At 43.4% G+C, this 17,437-nt stretch overlaps 1 protein-coding gene across 2 annotated transcripts in view; it reads left to right on the top strand.

The window, feature by feature from the left end:
- Nucleotides 1-17,437, top strand: part of THADA (THADA armadillo repeat containing) — a 659,309-nt gene that overhangs the window by 189,131 nt on the left and 452,741 nt on the right. For both annotated transcript variants that reach the window (XM_073672037.1, XM_073672036.1), the window contains one exon: nucleotides 12,877-12,999. In XM_073672037.1, coding sequence (XP_073528138.1) covers nucleotides 12,877-12,999 — 123 coding nt within the window. The remainder of the gene's footprint in view (nucleotides 1-12,876; nucleotides 13,000-17,437) is intronic.

The following is a 17,437-nucleotide window of genomic DNA, read 5'->3' as shown; positions in this document are numbered from 1 at the left end:
TGTATTAAAAGAGGCATAGATGCTCATGAGGAGAACATAATTTTACCTCTATACAAGTCATTAGTGCGACCACACTTACAATACTGTGTACAGTTCTGGTCTCCGGTGTATAAGAAAGACATAGCTGAACTAGAGAGGGTGCAGAGAAGAGCGACCAAGGTTATTAGAGGACTGGGGTGTCTGCAATACCAAGACAGGTTATTACACTTGGGGTTATTTACTTTGGAAAAGCGAAGGCTTAGGGGTGATCTTATTACTATGTACAAGTATATGAGGGGACCCATTATGCTATATGGAGGACTAGGTGGGGCTCATTATTCTGTATGGAGGACTATGTGGGGCCAATTATACTTCATGGAGCACTATGTGGGCCCATTATACTGTATGGAGGACTATGTAGGGCCCATTATACTGTATGGAGGACTATGTAGGGCCCATTATACTGTATGGAGGACTATGTAGGGCCCATTATACTGTATGGAGCACTATGTGGGGCCATTATACTGTATGGAGCACTATGTGGGCCCATTATACTGTATGGAGGACTATGTAGGGCCCATTATACTGTATGGAGGACTATGTAGGGCCCATTATACTGTATGGAGGACTATGTAGGGCCCATTATACTGTATGGAGGACTATGTAGGGCCCATTATACTGTATGGAGGACTATGTAGGGCCCATTATACTGTATGGAGGACTATGTAGGGCCCATTATACTGTATGGAGGACTATGTAGGGCCCATTATACTGTATGGAGGACTATGTAGGGCCCATTATACTGTATGGAGCACTATGTAGGGCCCATTATACTGTATGGAGCACTATGTGGGCCCATTATACTGTATGGAGGACTATGTAGGGCCCATTATACTGTATGGAGGACTATGTAGGGCCCATTATACTGTATGGAGGACTATGTAGGGCCCATTATACTGTATGGAGCACTATGTGGGACATTATTCTGTGTGGAGGGCTATGTAGGGCCATTATTCTGTATGGAGGACTATGTGGGGCCCATTATTCTGTATGGAGGACTATGTGGGGCCATTATTCTGTATGGAGGACTATATAGGGCCCATTATACTGTATGGAGCACTATGTGGGGCCCCACCCATTATACTGTATGGAGTACTATGTGGGCCATTATTCTGTATGGAGGACTATGTGGGACCCATTATACTGTATGGAAGACTGTGGGGCCCATTCTGTATGGAGGACTGTGAGGCTATTATACTGTATGGAGCACTATGTGGGACCCATTATACTGTATGGAGGACTATGTGGGGCCCATTATACTGTATGGAGGACTATGTGAGGCTATTATACTGTATGGAGCACTATGTGGAGCCCATTATTCTGTATGAAGGACTATTTGGGACCCATTATTCTGTATGGAGGACTATATGGGGCCCATTATCCTGTATGGAGGAGTTTGTGGGCCCCATTATACTGTATACTGGTTGACAACTTTGTCCAAGTTTTTAATTTTTGCCCTCATTGTGTTTGAGTTTGATGTCCCTGACTTAGATACTGTCTAACACTCGGGCCCCGTCACACATAACGAGATCGCTAGCGAGATCGTTATTACGTCACGGTTTTGGGATCGCTGGAGAGTCGTTTCGTGATCGCTGGGGAGCTGTCAAACATGCAGAACTTCCTAACGATTTCGGCCGCCCCAGCGATCTAACGAACAATCTCGGCGGTCGTTGGGACGCTTTCACACAGCAGCTTTTTCAACGATCCACACCTTGATGGGGACTGTACTGTGTCACAAAGGCGTGCATAAAATTACATAAAAAGAACAAGACCAGATGTACGGCCAGTCACAGCCGGAGAACGCTACAGCGATCCGCAAAATCAGGACTCAGTCGAATGAACAGATATCAACAGCCCGGAGAATTCTGCTAGGATCTGCAATCCAGCACGAGGGCAGAAACAAAGGATGGAATCGCTATTCTGTTGCCTTCTTTATGCACGGCGGAAAATGAGAACGCTGTAGCGACCACCAATCGGGGACGAGGGGCTCGGAAAAGTCCAATTTATGCACGCCTACGTGTCTCGGTTCTGAATCGCTAATGAGGTCGTTGATAAGGTGTCAAACACAGCGATGCACACTGCCCAGTGGGAGCGCAACGACCCAGGAATGGTCCAGGAAGCTTTGTAACGATCAGCGATCTTACAGCAGGGGCCTGATCGTTGCTGCCTGTCAGACATAACGAGATCGCTAGCAAGATCGCTATTGCATCACAAAAACCGTGACGTATCAACGATCTCGCTAGCGATCTCGTTATGTGTGACGGGGCCTTTAGCCATTCTTAGGTGTTTTTAGCTGTGTGTTTTGGGTCATTATCCTGTTGTAAGACACATGACCTGTGACTGAGACCAAGCTTTCTGACACTGGGCAACACATTTCTCTTTAGAATCCCTTGATAGTCTTGAGATTTCATTGTACCTTGCACAGATTCAAGACACCCTGTGCCAGATGCAGCAAAGCAGCCCTAGAACATAACAGAGCCTCCTCCATGTTTCACAGTAGGGACAGTGTTCTTTTCTTGATACGCTTCATTTTTCCATCTGGGAACATAAAGCTGATGTGCCTTGCCAAAAAATTCCATTTTTATCTCATCTGTCCATAGGACATTCTCCCAAAGCTTTGTGGCTTGTCAACATGTAGTTTGGCAAATTCCAGTCTGGCTTTTTTATGATTTTTTTTCAACAATGGTGTTCTCTTTGTTCGTCTCCCATGAAGTCCACTTTGGATCAAACAACGACGGATGGTGCGATCTGACACTGATGTTCCTTGAGCTTGAAGTTCACCTCTAATCTTTTTAGAAGTTTTCCTGGGCTATTTTGTTACCATTCGTATTATCCGTCTCTTTGATTTGTCATCAATTTTCCTCCTGTGGCCACGTCCAGGGAGGTTGGCTACAGTCCCATGGATCTTACATTTCTGAATAATATGTGCAACTGTAGTCACAGGAACATCAAGCTGCTTGGAGATGGTCTTATAACCTTTACCTTTAACATGCTTGTCTATAATTTTCTTTCTAATCTCCTGAGACTACTCTTTCCTTTGCTTCCTCTGGTCCATGTGGAGTGTGGTGCACACCATGTCACCAAACAGCACAGTGAGTGTCTGTAGCCCTATATACATTCCCACTGACTGATTACAAGATTGTAGACACCTGTGATGCTAATTAGTGGACACAAATTAATTGAACATGTCCCTTTTGTCACATTATTTTCAGGGGTACCATCATTGCTGTCCAGGCCTATTTCATGAGTTTATTTTTTTTTTTAAATTCTGTGGAAGCAGGGGTGAAAAGCAATGTCTGACTTTTATTTGTTCATTTTCATAGATTTTTAATTTATTATTACTATTGTCAGATTCAAGTTATTTCTGTGACCATTGTGGGGTTTTTCTTTCATTAAATGAGGGGTACCAACAATTTTGACCACGTGTGTATGTATAGTTTCCCCTAGTCCCTACCTCTGTAGCTTCAGTATAAGGCTGTTATGTGTTACAGTATCAAATGCCTGTGAATAAAAGTTTGGGAGCTTAGAGCGTACCGTCATCCCAAGGATAAAATGATGGCCCTTCACGATTGCAATATAAAGAATTTCTTTAAAGGGAATCTGTCACCCCCCTGGGCATATGGGCATACAAGTGATAGAAATGTGAATATATACTTACCTGTATGCCCCATATTAGCGGTCTGGTTTCTGTGTAATCGCATTTTTATTAAATGATTTCTGCCAAGCTTGGTGTCCCCTTGACGCCAAGAAATGCCCGCCTACTAGCGCTATTATACTTACCCCACCTAATCTGCACGTCACAGGGCCCTGTGACGTGCAGTTCCCGGCTGGATCATGCGCTGCTTCCCCTGTACAGATGGCGCTCTTCTCTCTGCCGTCTGTACAGACTTGTGGAGCAGGGAACTTGTGCGCAGGCGACGGCCTTCCCGGCTTATAGCTGGGAGGCATTTAGTTAAAAGTGATGACCTGCAAGATGTCTCCCAGCCAATAGCTGGGAGGCATCTTTTATAAAAGGCACCCTTACCAATAGGCAGGTGCCTGAGCAGTCCCTATAGTTACTGTTAGGTGGTTTGGTGCATGCAACTGTATGTTGCCAGGTTCCCCGTCCTTAGTGTGTTAAACTTATTCCTGTATCCAGCGACCCATTAGTCCTGTATAGTTTGTCCTTGTTTCCGGAGACCGCTTCAGCGGTGTCTGTATACTGGAACCACATTGGCGGTACCTGTCTGCTATCCCGAGACCTGTCAGTCTGAACCTGCCCAATTGGCTGTCCTGTCTGAACTAGTCCCAAGTGGCTGTCCTGTCTGAACTAGTCCCAAGTGGCTGTCCTGTCTGAACTAGTCCCAAGTGGCTGTCCTGTCTGAACTTGTCCCAAGTGGCTGTCCTGTCTGAACTTGTCCCAAGTGGCTGTCCTGTCTGAACTTGTCCCAAGTGGCTGTCCTGTCTGAACTTGTCCCAAGTGGCTGTCCTGTCTGAACTTGTCCCAAGTGGCTGTCCTGTCCTTTTTGAGAATCTGTAGTAACAACTGACCCCTGAGGTCTGCTGTTACTGCTGGACACCGCCCTGGAATGGTACCTGGCAGCTACTTTCCACACAAGCCTGTCCTCACCACTAAAGGCTCCAGCGAACCCCAAAGTAGCTGCTTAGTTACGCCCCTCCAGGGTAAGTCCAGGCGGTAGCACAGTGGATCCACAAACCATGTGCGCCACCTACAAGTGTAACAGAATTCTTTGGCCTTCATTTTTGCCCCCGGATAACAACGCCTTAACTTTTATTCATCTTTGGATTCCCGCTGCATTATCAAGCATAGTGCTGCCGAGTAAACGACATGCAGCTATACCGAGCTGTGTGGCTGCAAAGAGCTCACAAACTCCACGACCCCTTCAAGCAGCTCATCAGAGGGGGTGCCGCCACTAATCTGATATTGATGGCCTGATCTGATTATGGAAGACCCCTTTTAGTTACAAAATAATCATTAAAATGTCACTTACTTTGTTTTTTATTTTACTATGACTTTATTACTTTGTCTTACTCTTATTATTTGACTGACTTTTTACAACTTACTTTGGCTTTAGGTTTTTTTTAAGCAGTTTTTCCACTTTAGGAGCTAGGTGTAATGGACATTTGCGGTTAAAAGGATACATTTTCCCTTTTGTTGACCCTAGGAGGGGGTCCTGATAAGTAACTCTAGAACATTACATCTGTTCTTTGTGACACATTGTTCACTCTTCCCTGAGACTTCTGCCCGAGATAAGGTGCAACAAAGATGTCGATTTGTATTAAAACAAGGATTTATTGTTCCAATTAAAACATCATTTTCTGGCTGCCAAACAAAATCCTATCTCAGTAAGAGTAGATTGCTATGCTAGGTATCGTAAAACTGGAATCTGCCAAGGTCGGGAACTTTTCTCACCATCAATACTCCTGCTGTAACCACATGTGACAATGGTTTTTAAGTTCGCCTGTTGAGCTGCATTTTTCAAAATATCAAATTAGCTTTGTGCCATGATAACCGCTGAGTAACAGCTGTAACCATTATTCTGCACTCGGGCTCCATATTGAACTTGATAGAACGAATCTCAAATTTCAGCAATTTTTTTCGAAACTGCAAGATTTTTGGATTTCTCGACCTGTGGGAGGACAGATAAAGAGAGAGCAACAAAAAAACAAACTATATTCTAAGTATACTTCACTTCTGGGACCCTCACATTACCTAAGACAGATGGGGACTTGGCCCTAGGGAAAAGCACGACGTGCCAGTCTATATTTTTGTTTTCATGCACATCACTGCAGCTCATATGTTCTTGGAGGATTCATTTAAAGTCCTTCAAGTGGCCTCTGAACTCTAAAAAGAAAAAAAATGATAAAGCTGGAGGCAATTAACATGGGATCCAATGAATTGACAATAGGCAAAGGAGATGCTCACCTCCTCTGCCCCCTTCCTACGCAGGAACCTCTGCCCATGATAACGAGCATGCTCAGAACACTCTGCCATGCAAACCAGAAGGTTGTCTTCTTACATTGAGGTGACCTAAAAAGCAAAGCCACAACACAAGCTGGAGGCAAATTTTGCAGAATGACATTAGGCAATGGAGTCAGCTAAGGTCATCCTATTCTTCCTACAAAGTAACCTCTGTCCATGACTCAAAACCCAAATGCAACAATCTGCTGGAGGTCCTTTAGATTTTCCTATGTTCAAGGGTCTTAAGGAGCATGTCCACAACAATCGTACAAGGCAATAGGTCTTCTTACATTCCGGTGTCTTTAAGAGCATGCCCAAAACATTTCGCCATAGAAGTCCGTAAAGCTAGAGTGTCACCCACAGTGTGCAAAAGACTAAGTGCAACATGATGAGGGGAGGATAGCCCAAACGCTAGGGAAAGGGGGAGTGGAGACCTCTAGTCAGATCTAATATCACCCTACCTGTCCTACCGTCCCTCTTTAGATTCCGCACCTATCGTCGAACAGGAAACCTAATCCTTGTATCTCCCTAGAGCTAGGCCCTTGATAAGGAGGGGGGTGTGTGCATTAGTCAGTCCCCACTATAAACTAAAGACAACAAGGGAGAAAACTTGGATTGAGCAGACACCAGAGAGAGAACCCCAAACTGCCTCCAATGTCATCAGAGAGGAAGCTAGGCGACTGCTATTGCTCCTAGCCTTCACAAGGGAAAATGAGAATCACCGGCGACTCCCTGAAGCAGACTGAGAGATTATAAACACCCAGTCCAGGGTGTGTCAGTCAGAGCAGGAGGGAAGTTGTCGCTGGGTCTAAAAGTAAGAAGGATTAAGAAGGCGTCTCCAATGCCAAACGCAATGACCTTCTGCAGCCAGATCCATAGCGACTGTCTGTTACATCTGACACACCCGTGACATAGAGGCAGATAACACGGGATCATAGCATTGACATTAGGCAATGGATACAGCTAAGCTCTTCCTTTGTTCTACAGTATCTGGCAGTGGCTGCTACACATTGAATGGAGCTGCGAATTGCAGCTTTGTTCAACTTGTTTAAATTCCACCTTCGACAGTGCTAGTAAGAGCTGATCCGTGGGGGTGCCGGCTGTCGGACCCCCACCGATCTGATACTGATGACCTGTCCTAAAGATAGATAATTATTATCTTGTGACTAGACATCCCCTTTAACTTTAATTGTTAGAAGAGCTGAACCCCATCCAAGACCTAAATTGAGCAGGAACAGCAGGTTGCGTCAAAAAATGATTTAGACACTTGCAACAAAAGTTGTTCACGCGATGCCTTGCCTTTCCTTTTTTGCCACAATTTGCTAAAATCACAACAATTTTACATTGTTTTTATAAAATCGTGGCAAAAAAGGCATCATGTCACCCAACCTAAAGGTATTGATTGAACTTTGGCTAAGGGGAAGGATTTTTTATTTCCTTTTTCATGAGAAATGAGGCTAGTTTTGTAGGAATTTTCATCTTCTGGATCAACCTATGGTCACATTTGTGAAAATTGGGTTAGGTAAGAAAAAATTGTGATCCTATAAAACTTAGGTTTGATTTTACACATCAATGTATCGTGGCCCGAGTACGGACTATAATTCACGGACCAACCGTGGCTGTGCCGGCCACAAGTCAAAAGCCTCATAGGCATGTATGAGACTGTCAATTTTGTGTCAGGAGACCCTCTGGCAGTCCGTGCATCACCGTCCGTACTCGGGCCAAGATACACTGATGTGTAAATCCAACCTATCTTGGCACGAGTACGGACTGTGATTCACGGACCAACCGTGGCTCTCCCGGCCATAAGTCAAAAGCCTCATAGGTATATATGAGACTGTCAATTTTGTGTCAGGAGACCCACTGGCAGTCCGTGCCTCACTGTCCGGACTCGGGCCAAGATACACTGATGTGTAAACCCAACCTAAATTTTATAGGATCCCACTTTTTCTTACTTAACCCAATTTTCCCAATTGACTTGATGGATACGTGTCTTTTTCTAATCCTACCAAGTGATTTCTTTAACTAAAATGCTAATTGGATTGAAAGTTATGTTCCCAGATCACAGCGACTTTTTTCTTTTGTGAAAAAAAATCTGAATTGAACCCACCCCCTCCTCTAGAAGCCTAACCCATAGCCTGGAATTGATGCCTCCATTGTTTGCAGGGCCAAAAGTGACTTCATTTATTTGCCGTGCTGTGACTTGCGCTGGCGCTTGTCTGTGTATCATGGCATAATATCCTAAACCAACAGGGTGATAATGTTTGGTGGAAGAACAGGTATTTGTTCATGCAGTACTTATAAGATTTTTATTTGCTTAGTTAACACTTTCTATTATATAACGGCATAAAATGGCATCTGGCATGTCCCCATTTCCTGTTATGAAAGATTTCCTTTTGAAGGCTCGTCGTCTACAGCCTTCAGGTTATTACTTAGCCGCGTATTGAGAAGGAGTGAAAGACGGACTTAGGATATAAACCATGGCTTTTGTTAACCCGTAGTTGGTTTACACAGCGATACGTCGTCTGTACATGTTCGTTATGGAACCACATTGCATTGGGACAAGGGATCGTCAGTTTTGAGGGGCATGAAACCAGGGTCAGGACTCGTTGCATCTCCTCTATGTGACTAGGATAACCATGCACCAAAAAAATGCTACGTACGTCAGTGGATGACTGTCCGATGGTTTATAGTTTCAGAAAAGCAAAGAATTGGGCAAACTAATAGTACAATAGCAGAGTTATTAGGTTGAAGAATTTTCTAATAATTTTGCTTTTGGCAAAGATTGGTCATTGAAGGGAAACCTAGGACTAGTTAGTTACTAATTAGTTACTTACTAATTAGGTGGATCATCTGATAATAGGCTCACAAAGTGTCCTTCTGCTAGGACCCCAATGATAACCCTTGGACAACCCGTTGGCAAGTGAATAACTTCCCTGCAGCACCCCCGCAGGAGAGATGATGCATTGCATAGCTTTCATGTGACCTCTTATCTAATTCTTTTCTGTTTTCCACACTGTTGCCTAGATTTTCAGAGCAATGAATGCCAGTACTTCTCACTAGCACCATTAAACTTTGAATATTATTATTAAACTGCGTGAGGGACGAACTTTAATTTTTATTGGTACCATGTTGGGGTATATACGACTTTTTGATAACCTTTCAATCCATTTTCTGGAAGGCGAAGTAACCAAAAGCATTAAGTCTAGCATTTTATTTTTATTTATTTTTTTTATGTTCGTTGTGCAGGAAAAAAAAACACAATTGCCCAAAGCTTTTACGCCAGAATTCTGACTTAAAAAGCTCTGAAAGGTACAAAGTTTTGGCGCAATGCGAGACTGCTCTACAATTTTGCGACTTATGGCCCTTTTACGCCATTTTCGCTTAGCGCTCACAAAGCAGGTGGGAATTGGGTGGGACGGAGATGTAACAACCCCAACTAATCAAATTCATGATGAGCAGTGGCGTTTCTTACGATCCCAATTGGTGGAAGATTAGTGGCGAGGCGCACATGGAGGCACGCGCCACTTCACCAACGGTCCTGATTCCTTAAGAGGCATGTGCCTCTTAAAAGGATTGTCCAGGCTTGGGGCACAAGCCTGCAGTCATTCCATGTGACTGTGGACTTGTGATTCCTCACAGCGCACACTGTGTGCCCTTCCAGGATTCTTCGGTGTCGGGAGCGTTTGCGGGCGCGTGACCGCAAATATGTAATTTGCATATGTGCGTTCAAGTGCCAACAAGATGTGTGCGGCCTTACTCATTACAAGTATATTGAGCTGCGTCGGGATTGTCTAGTCGGAATGTGTCCGGAAGTATGCAAATTGCATACTTGCAGTGACATGACCGCCCGCTGCCGGGACTGCAGAATCCTGACACCGCGCACATTGCCCACTGTGAGGATTCACTTGTCTGCAGTCACATAGAGTGACGAGCCTGGACAGCCCATTCAGGAGCCTCTGATTCAAGTTTGCCTCCTCATTAAGACCAGCGTGAACATCTGCGGTCTTGATGAATCAGGTTCAATATATTTTACTATCTCACACTGTTTTATTAAACATGTTTTCGTGGGTTTTTATATTTTTTCAAAACTTTTTTTATTTCTGTTGGAAGAACTACTCTTATTTGATTGTGGTTTCAGTACATTGTACTGCTTATGTATGGTGATCTATTGTGTTTTTAGCAGTTTCCTAATAAGTCCTTTCTCTGACTAACCGCTTAGATGCCACGGTTGCTAGTAAAATTGCCACCTAAAGTGGTCAAACTACCGTGATTGGAGCTGGATCTTTAGTGGTCATTATGGATGGGTGTATAACACAGAGCAGGTAAAACTCTGGAGTCTGCTTCGTACTCATGCACCAATGCGGCGTACATGTAAGTCACATGTTGGGAAGGATTAACACCGGAGCCTATTGGCGATAGAAGGAATCTGTTGGAGGCATTCATCGTAGCTATCCAGTAATGAATGTACTTACATTTTTACTTACCATGCGTTGCCCATGGGTTACAAATTGCTTCCATCGGAGGATTTCGGCACAGGTATACATTTTAAACATGGGATCTTGATATCTAAGCCAAAAGAAAAGTTAGGGGGCACGCGTGTGTATGTATATGATGTGCTTGTTGGAGCATGGAATGCAGTATAAACCCATTTGTGTCCTCATGACTGGAAGCAGCAGGGATCTGGTCCTAGATGATATAATACGGTCCATTTACATTCTGTCTGCATACGTAGAAGTAGGTCAGCTGGTTTCTTTTTGGTTCTCGGACAATTTCTACATTGAGCCGGTTTTAGGAGTTCATTGACTTTTCAGACAAAGCTGCCATTGTACTTCTATTTCTTGAGAGAATCTACAAATCACAAAATCAAAGGAAATCTGATGTAGGAAAACAATTGAACTAGCAGATTGTCACGTACTCACAATTAACTGCAAATCACGTTATTCTCGGAAGTGCAGAGGCAGTTCCGATATTCGTTGATTTTATCCGTGTATAGAATTATAGATGCACATTTTGGTTTGGTGAAGGAAGCATAAAAATCGAATGGCTGTACAACTACTATAGTGGCCATCGTCCATCGCAACTCATTGTCAGCTGACTGCACCCTCAAGGGGTTCATTCTTGCTTCTCGTGTTCATAATTTGTCCTGCTTGTTGTAACTGGATGTTACAGATGGCTTTATTAAAATATTATTGTATTACAGATGGTAACCTTCTTCATTCATATTAGACTAGCATCCGTCTATGGTGTATGGGGGCGTCTCAACCCTTCACCAACAGATGATAGCGTGGAAGATAAGAATTTTGCACAGTTTTTGGACTTCCGAACCTTTTGTTTTCTAAGAGATAACCCACCAGAGATAATTTTTATTCTGACAGCTCCCGTGTATGGAAGAGTTGGCTGAGATGGCTGTTGTCTGATCAGCCGATCCATCACTCATCCGACGGCTCTCTAAAGTGTATGGGGGGGGGGGGGAACTTAAGAAAGATTATAACACCACATGTACAAATCTCTCAGCTGGTTTTATTTACAGATGACATCAGAAGAGCACCTAATATTTTTTCATGTCTTCAGTTTGTGATGACCAAAGTTTTACCGGTGTAAATTAGTTGTCAACTTTAGTTAATCCCATTTTTACTAGCAGATTTCCTCCCAAAAGACAAACTAAATAAAAGCTTTTTGTTGCTGTACTTTATACAGAATAACTTATTGATCAGTAGGTGTCCGACCGCTGGGACTCGATCTGATCGGCAGATCAGGTACCATTTATTCCCTTTACAAGATGGTGCAGCAGGTCGGACACACGACCACCACTCCATCTGTTCACTATGGTGCTGCTGGAAGAAGTTGAGCTCAGCACTTGACTGCCCCATAGGGAATGAATGGAGCAACGTTCGGGCATTTGCACTGCTGCTCCATTTTTACGCTCTTTCAATCAGTGCGGGTTCCAGTGGATGGATGGCAACCCTTTTTTGGCCCAGCATTTCAGACACGCGACCACCACTTCATCTGTTTACTGTGGTGTTACTGGAAGAAGTCGAGCACAGCGCTTGGCAGCCCCATAGGGAATGAATGGAGCAACGGTCGAGCATGTGCACTGCCGCTCCATTCTTATGCTCTTTGAATCAGTGCGGGACCCAGCGGATGGATGGCAACCCCTTTTAAGTTTTCCTGCAGTGCCACCATAGGAGAAGTTAAAGGGTATTCTCAAAATTAAAAGTTATTACCTAAACATAGGATAAGTCATATGTTTCGGATTGTGAGGGTCTGTACACTGGAACCCCAACTAATCTGAAAAACTATGCTGTGAAATGAAATGTACAAGCCCTCTATTCATTTTCTATAGTAAAATCTGAGCTCTGTACTTGGCTATCTCCTGCAGTCCCATAGAAAATTAATGAACCCCATTCTTAGAATTGGTAGTGTATCTGTCAGACCCCCACCAATCTTCAACTGTCATATGGATAGGTGATAACTTTTAATGTTGGCATATTCCTTTAAAGAAGACCTTTAATTTGCCATAAATATGTATTTTTTACCAAGTTCCTGAGATATGGTCCCTTTTTCCTTTTATGTAAATCTAGTCTATTTTTCCATTTGGGTGTGGACCTCAAGAATACTCACATAGAGAAGGATGAATGATTACTCCCACTTGGCTAACAAGACTAGATTAATATACAGTGCAAATGGGGCCATATCTCAGGGAAGGGGGAGAAGCAGGAACATAAGAAACGCAATGCCGTATTCGGGAGAACAGTGGCATTTACACAAGGTAAAAGATTGCATGCTTATGGCAAGTGACAGTAACTTTTTGGGTTACTCTTTGTCCTTCAAAGCTGCACAGAAGATTTATGTTCTTTTCTTCCTTTCTACAGGCTCTTCTGGCGTCTGAACCCAAGAACAGCAAAGCCGGCCTCTTGAAGATGACTATGAAGGAATTAATAAGCTTGGCCATGCCTTTGAGTGACTTGAGTGGAAATAGCAGCACAATCCCACAGGTGACGGTGATATTACACAGGCTTTGGAGTCAGCGCGGGTCTCTTTCAACAAAGGCCATAATATATAATTTTACAAGATTATTGTGGTTACTGACAGACCATTACAAATTCACAGAGCAGCCTAAAGGTTTGATCTCTAAAGTCAATGTATCTGGTCCAAGAATGACAGAAATATTCATTTTTACACCAGCTCCTTCCAACTGGCAGTCCTGTGTCCGGATGCTGCCTACGGGGGCTTTTCAGTCATTTCTGTCTGGGCAGTGAGCAGCACGGTGTTGCAGGATGACATCATTTTTTCTGCCCCTTATGTATGGCTTAGTAATATGAAATGGTCACTTTGATCTTCCTAAAGCTGCTTTATACTCCTAACATATCCTAGTTATGCTCCGGCAGCTTTTAACCCCTTCTAGCAGTAATCAACGATATATTGCGGGAATTTTTGATTTCACAACTTATGTAGTGTAGAACAGATCATATCAGACAAAAAATGAAAATGTACACAACTAAATTCCAGAAATCTGGCTTAAATTGTACCAAAAAATGTTCATACTTTGCGCCACCTTTAGTATGTGTTTAAGGCCAGCTTCATATATCCGAGATTTGCGGCCCGTAAATGATTGGGCGCAGTACTCGTTAAGTTGGTCTCCTGAATGGTCTGGACATCGCGGCCTGTACTCGGTTCGTGAATATCTCAAAGTAATAATGCACATATCTTATATACGGTGGGGAAAATAAGTATTTAATACACTGCTGATTTTGCAAGTTTTCCCACCTACAAAGAATGGAGAGGTCTGTAATATTCATCGTACGTACACTTCTTTATTTAAAAGTCATACAATGTGATTTTCTAGTTTTTCTTTTTAGATTCTGTCTCTCACAGTTGAAGTGTACCTACGATAAAAATTACTACCCTCTCCATTCTTTGTAGATGGGAAAACTTTCAAAATTGGCAAAGTATCAAATACTTATTTTCCCCACTATAGGTTTGCCTACAACATTCATTTTATAGGGTGTCCCACTACAGGTTCTACCAGTGATTCGCTCTAATTTGCGCACCGCTGCCACTACAGAGTAAACCATTTATAACACCGTTCTCATTGAAATCAATAGGCAGTCTGTAATGCTGAGATGCAATAAATCCTCCAGGGTGAGAGATGCTCTTGGCAACTGCCCCCTTTTTTTGCCAAACCCCTCTATTACCTCATCATGGCCTATTGGGGGTAGATTTTTAAAAGACTTATTTCCAGTTTTAAAGTTATCGCTTATCCATAGGAAAGGATGTGACAACTACAAGTCCGAAGCATGGAAGGACTGTGGCGCTGATTTGGTGCTATGTCCCCTTTTTGGCTTGTTACCACGTTGCTTTTTTGCTGCAATGTTTTACTGTACCAGCAAAGGAAGTGAAATTTCTGAAATCTCATGCACATGTTGCTTCTTTTTTCCTTGGAGATTTGAAGCAATTTTAAATCTGCAGCATGTCAAGTCTTGCAGCGGTTTTTTTTTTTTTGCAACTTTTTGCACCCATTCAACTGGAAAAAAATGTGTAAAAAATGTGGCAAAACATGCGTATTTTATACTGCATTTTTCCTGCCAAGAGACATGATTTGGTGCGAAAATATCTGCTGCAAATACTTAAAGTGTGTATATACCCTTACACTTTATACCTCCACAGGGCACCATGGTCACCTGACTGCTCAGGATACTGCAAACATGGCTCTGTTCACATGAATGGAGCCATGCTGCTGTTCCTTCCACAGTGGATAGCCCCTAAGTCTTCAAATTGTGGTGGTCGCAAAGGTTAGACCGTCACTGATCATAAAAGTCGGGCTTATTCTAGCAGAGCAGTCTTTTTATGATCTTAGTTAATTAAAGGGAATCCATCAGCATGCTTTTCCTATGTAATCTAAGAGAGCATAATGTAGGGACAGAGAGCCCAATTCCAGTGTTGTATCGCTTACTGGACTGCTTGGTGTAGTTTTGATAGAATCTGTTTTTTTTTTCTGTTGGAAATATAGCAGTGCTCAGAATGCTGAGATGTGTATAACCCCGCCCATAGCCCTGATTGGCAGGCTCCTGTGTATACTGTCAGCAAGCTGCCAATCAGTGGTGGGTGCGTTGTTACACAGATTAGCCTGACTGGTCTGCATGTGAGAACTAGTCAAGCAGTGATAATATCCTGCTGATAAAACACTGATTGTATTGAACACAGCCTAATAAGTGACACATCCCTGGAATTCAGGCTCTCTTGCTCTATATTTTGCTGCTGTCAGATTAAATCGCAAAAACCTGCTGACCGTTTCCCTTTCAAGTGAATTCTCATCTAGTTTATTCCAACCCACTTTATGTAGCTACTGAGCATGATCGCCAGGGCTGTGGAGTCGGTAAGCCAAACCTCCGACTCCTCAATTTCCATGACACCGACTCCACGACTCCGACTCCCTCATACACGGCTCATGTTTAAGTGATAAATTTACTGTAGCACAGATTCATCTCAGCTAAAAGTCTAGACCCTTAGATCAGGAATAGGACAGACATTTATAGGACATTTCATAACTTTCCCAAATTCTTATGAAAAAATATTCCCCACAAACTGCATTGAACGACTGTACCCAATTTATTATATATTTTAGGAGTCGGAGTTGATCCATTTTATACAGACTCCACAAAAATGGGCTCCGACTCCACAGCCCTGGTTTCCTGACCTAAAGTTGGGAAGTCTTCCAATGTAATCTATTCAGGCGGAGACATCAACAATCACAGATTTTAGACATCTGAAAACAACGCTTAATGTGTGGAGAAGAGTGCTGCCAGCCAGGGGTCACAATCAATCATTTATCTAGGGTAGATCGGTCAGTTTAATTTGCTTCCCTATGTAGGAGCAGGATGTTATAGCTACAAGTCCTACTGAAACCTATAAGTCCGGTGTATTCATGAGTGGGGTGCTCCTCGTCACTTCCTCCTGCCCCACTGGCAGGAGGAAGTGAGGAGGAGCAGGAGGAAGATTGACAGACTTCGCTGTATACTTTTCTACTAAGCAGTCTGTCAGTCACTGCGGAGAATTGGTGGGAACAGCTCCTTCATGAATACACTGGACCGGACTCCTCACTAGGAGTCCGGTGTATCTTTCGCTATGAGTAGCCAAGCAGTTTTTTTTGCTCCATTTTTGTCAATGAAAATTCAGACTTAATATGCTGCTCTATATTCTGGACTCTACGTTGCTTCGCTTATGAGCTGGCATGTGAATATTCTTTATAGTTCTCTTTTATATGCAGTATGTTTTCGGCCGTAGCATTGTTATTGTTGTTTTTGACTACGGCGATAATAGACATCTCCAGCAGCTGTTGTTGAGATTGCCCTAGGGCGAGTCGGGAAATAATTTTTCTCCTATTCGGGCTCAGTTAGGATCTCCCTCCTGGGGTTTTTGTCGTCTTCTGATAATAGGTTGAAATCGAAGGACTTGAGTTTTCTTTAAGCCTTAAAACTATGACACATGAATTGAGTATTTTGAGGTCTTTGGCATAGAAATCTGGTCCATTGAAAAACAGCTGGATAAAAGTGACTTACCCAGCCTTAGATGGTCTTTAGGGACCGATCAGGACACTACGATTGCTGCTCTTCTATTGTCCTTTCTGTTGGTTCTCTTCTTGGCTTAACATGATGTTTATTTCCTTGTGTGAACTTAAATGGTCTCTGTACTTTCTGACAACTTGGTTTCATTACCTAGATAGTATGATAAATAGACATTCTTCAAATGCCTCTATTAAAAAAATAATTTTGATTTATCCATTAAAAATCACTCAAAAGTTGTGACCTCAAGGTGCCTCCCTTCTGTATAACTTGCTATCCACTGCCTGTTGTGAAGTGCAATCCGTCTCTATCAGTAACAAGACTGATACTGATTACAGGAAGGGGAGATGGGTCTTTGTCTCTCTACAGGAAGAGGGGGCTGGTCAATTTAACCTTTCAGAAAGTGATGGTGGGTCTTTCCAGGAAGTGGAGAGTGGGTCTTTGTCTCTCTACAGTAAGCGGAGGTGGGTCTATCTCTAGCTTCAGGAAGTGGAGGTGGGTTTATCTCTATCTCCAGGAGGAGGAGGTGGGTCCATCTCTATCTCCAGGAAGAGGAGGTGGGTCCATCTCTATCTCCAGGAAGAGGAGGTGGGTCCATCTCTATCTCCAGGAAGAGGAGGTGGGTCCATCTCTATCTCCAGGAAGAGGAGGTGGGTCCATCTCTATCTCCAGGAAGAGGAGGTGGGTCCATCTCTATCTCCAGGAAGAGGAGGTGGGTCCATCTCTATCTCCAGGAAGAGGAGGTGGGTCCATCTCTATCTCCAGGAAGAGGAGGTGGGTCCATCTCTATCTCCAGGAAGAGGAGGTGGGTCCATCTCTATCTCCAGGAAGAGGAGGTGGGTCCATCTCTATCTCCAGGAAGAGGAGGTGG

Source organism: Phyllobates terribilis, unplaced genomic scaffold, assembly GCF_046119375.1.
Source record: "Phyllobates terribilis strain yellow unplaced genomic scaffold, ASM4611937v1 Scaffold_3__8_contigs__length_932513732, whole genome shotgun sequence".
Classification (NCBI taxonomy): Eukaryota; Metazoa; Chordata; class Amphibia; order Anura; family Dendrobatidae; genus Phyllobates; species Phyllobates terribilis.
The sequence above is the reverse complement of the archived record's forward strand: the minus strand, read 5'-3'. Positions and strand labels throughout refer to the sequence as shown.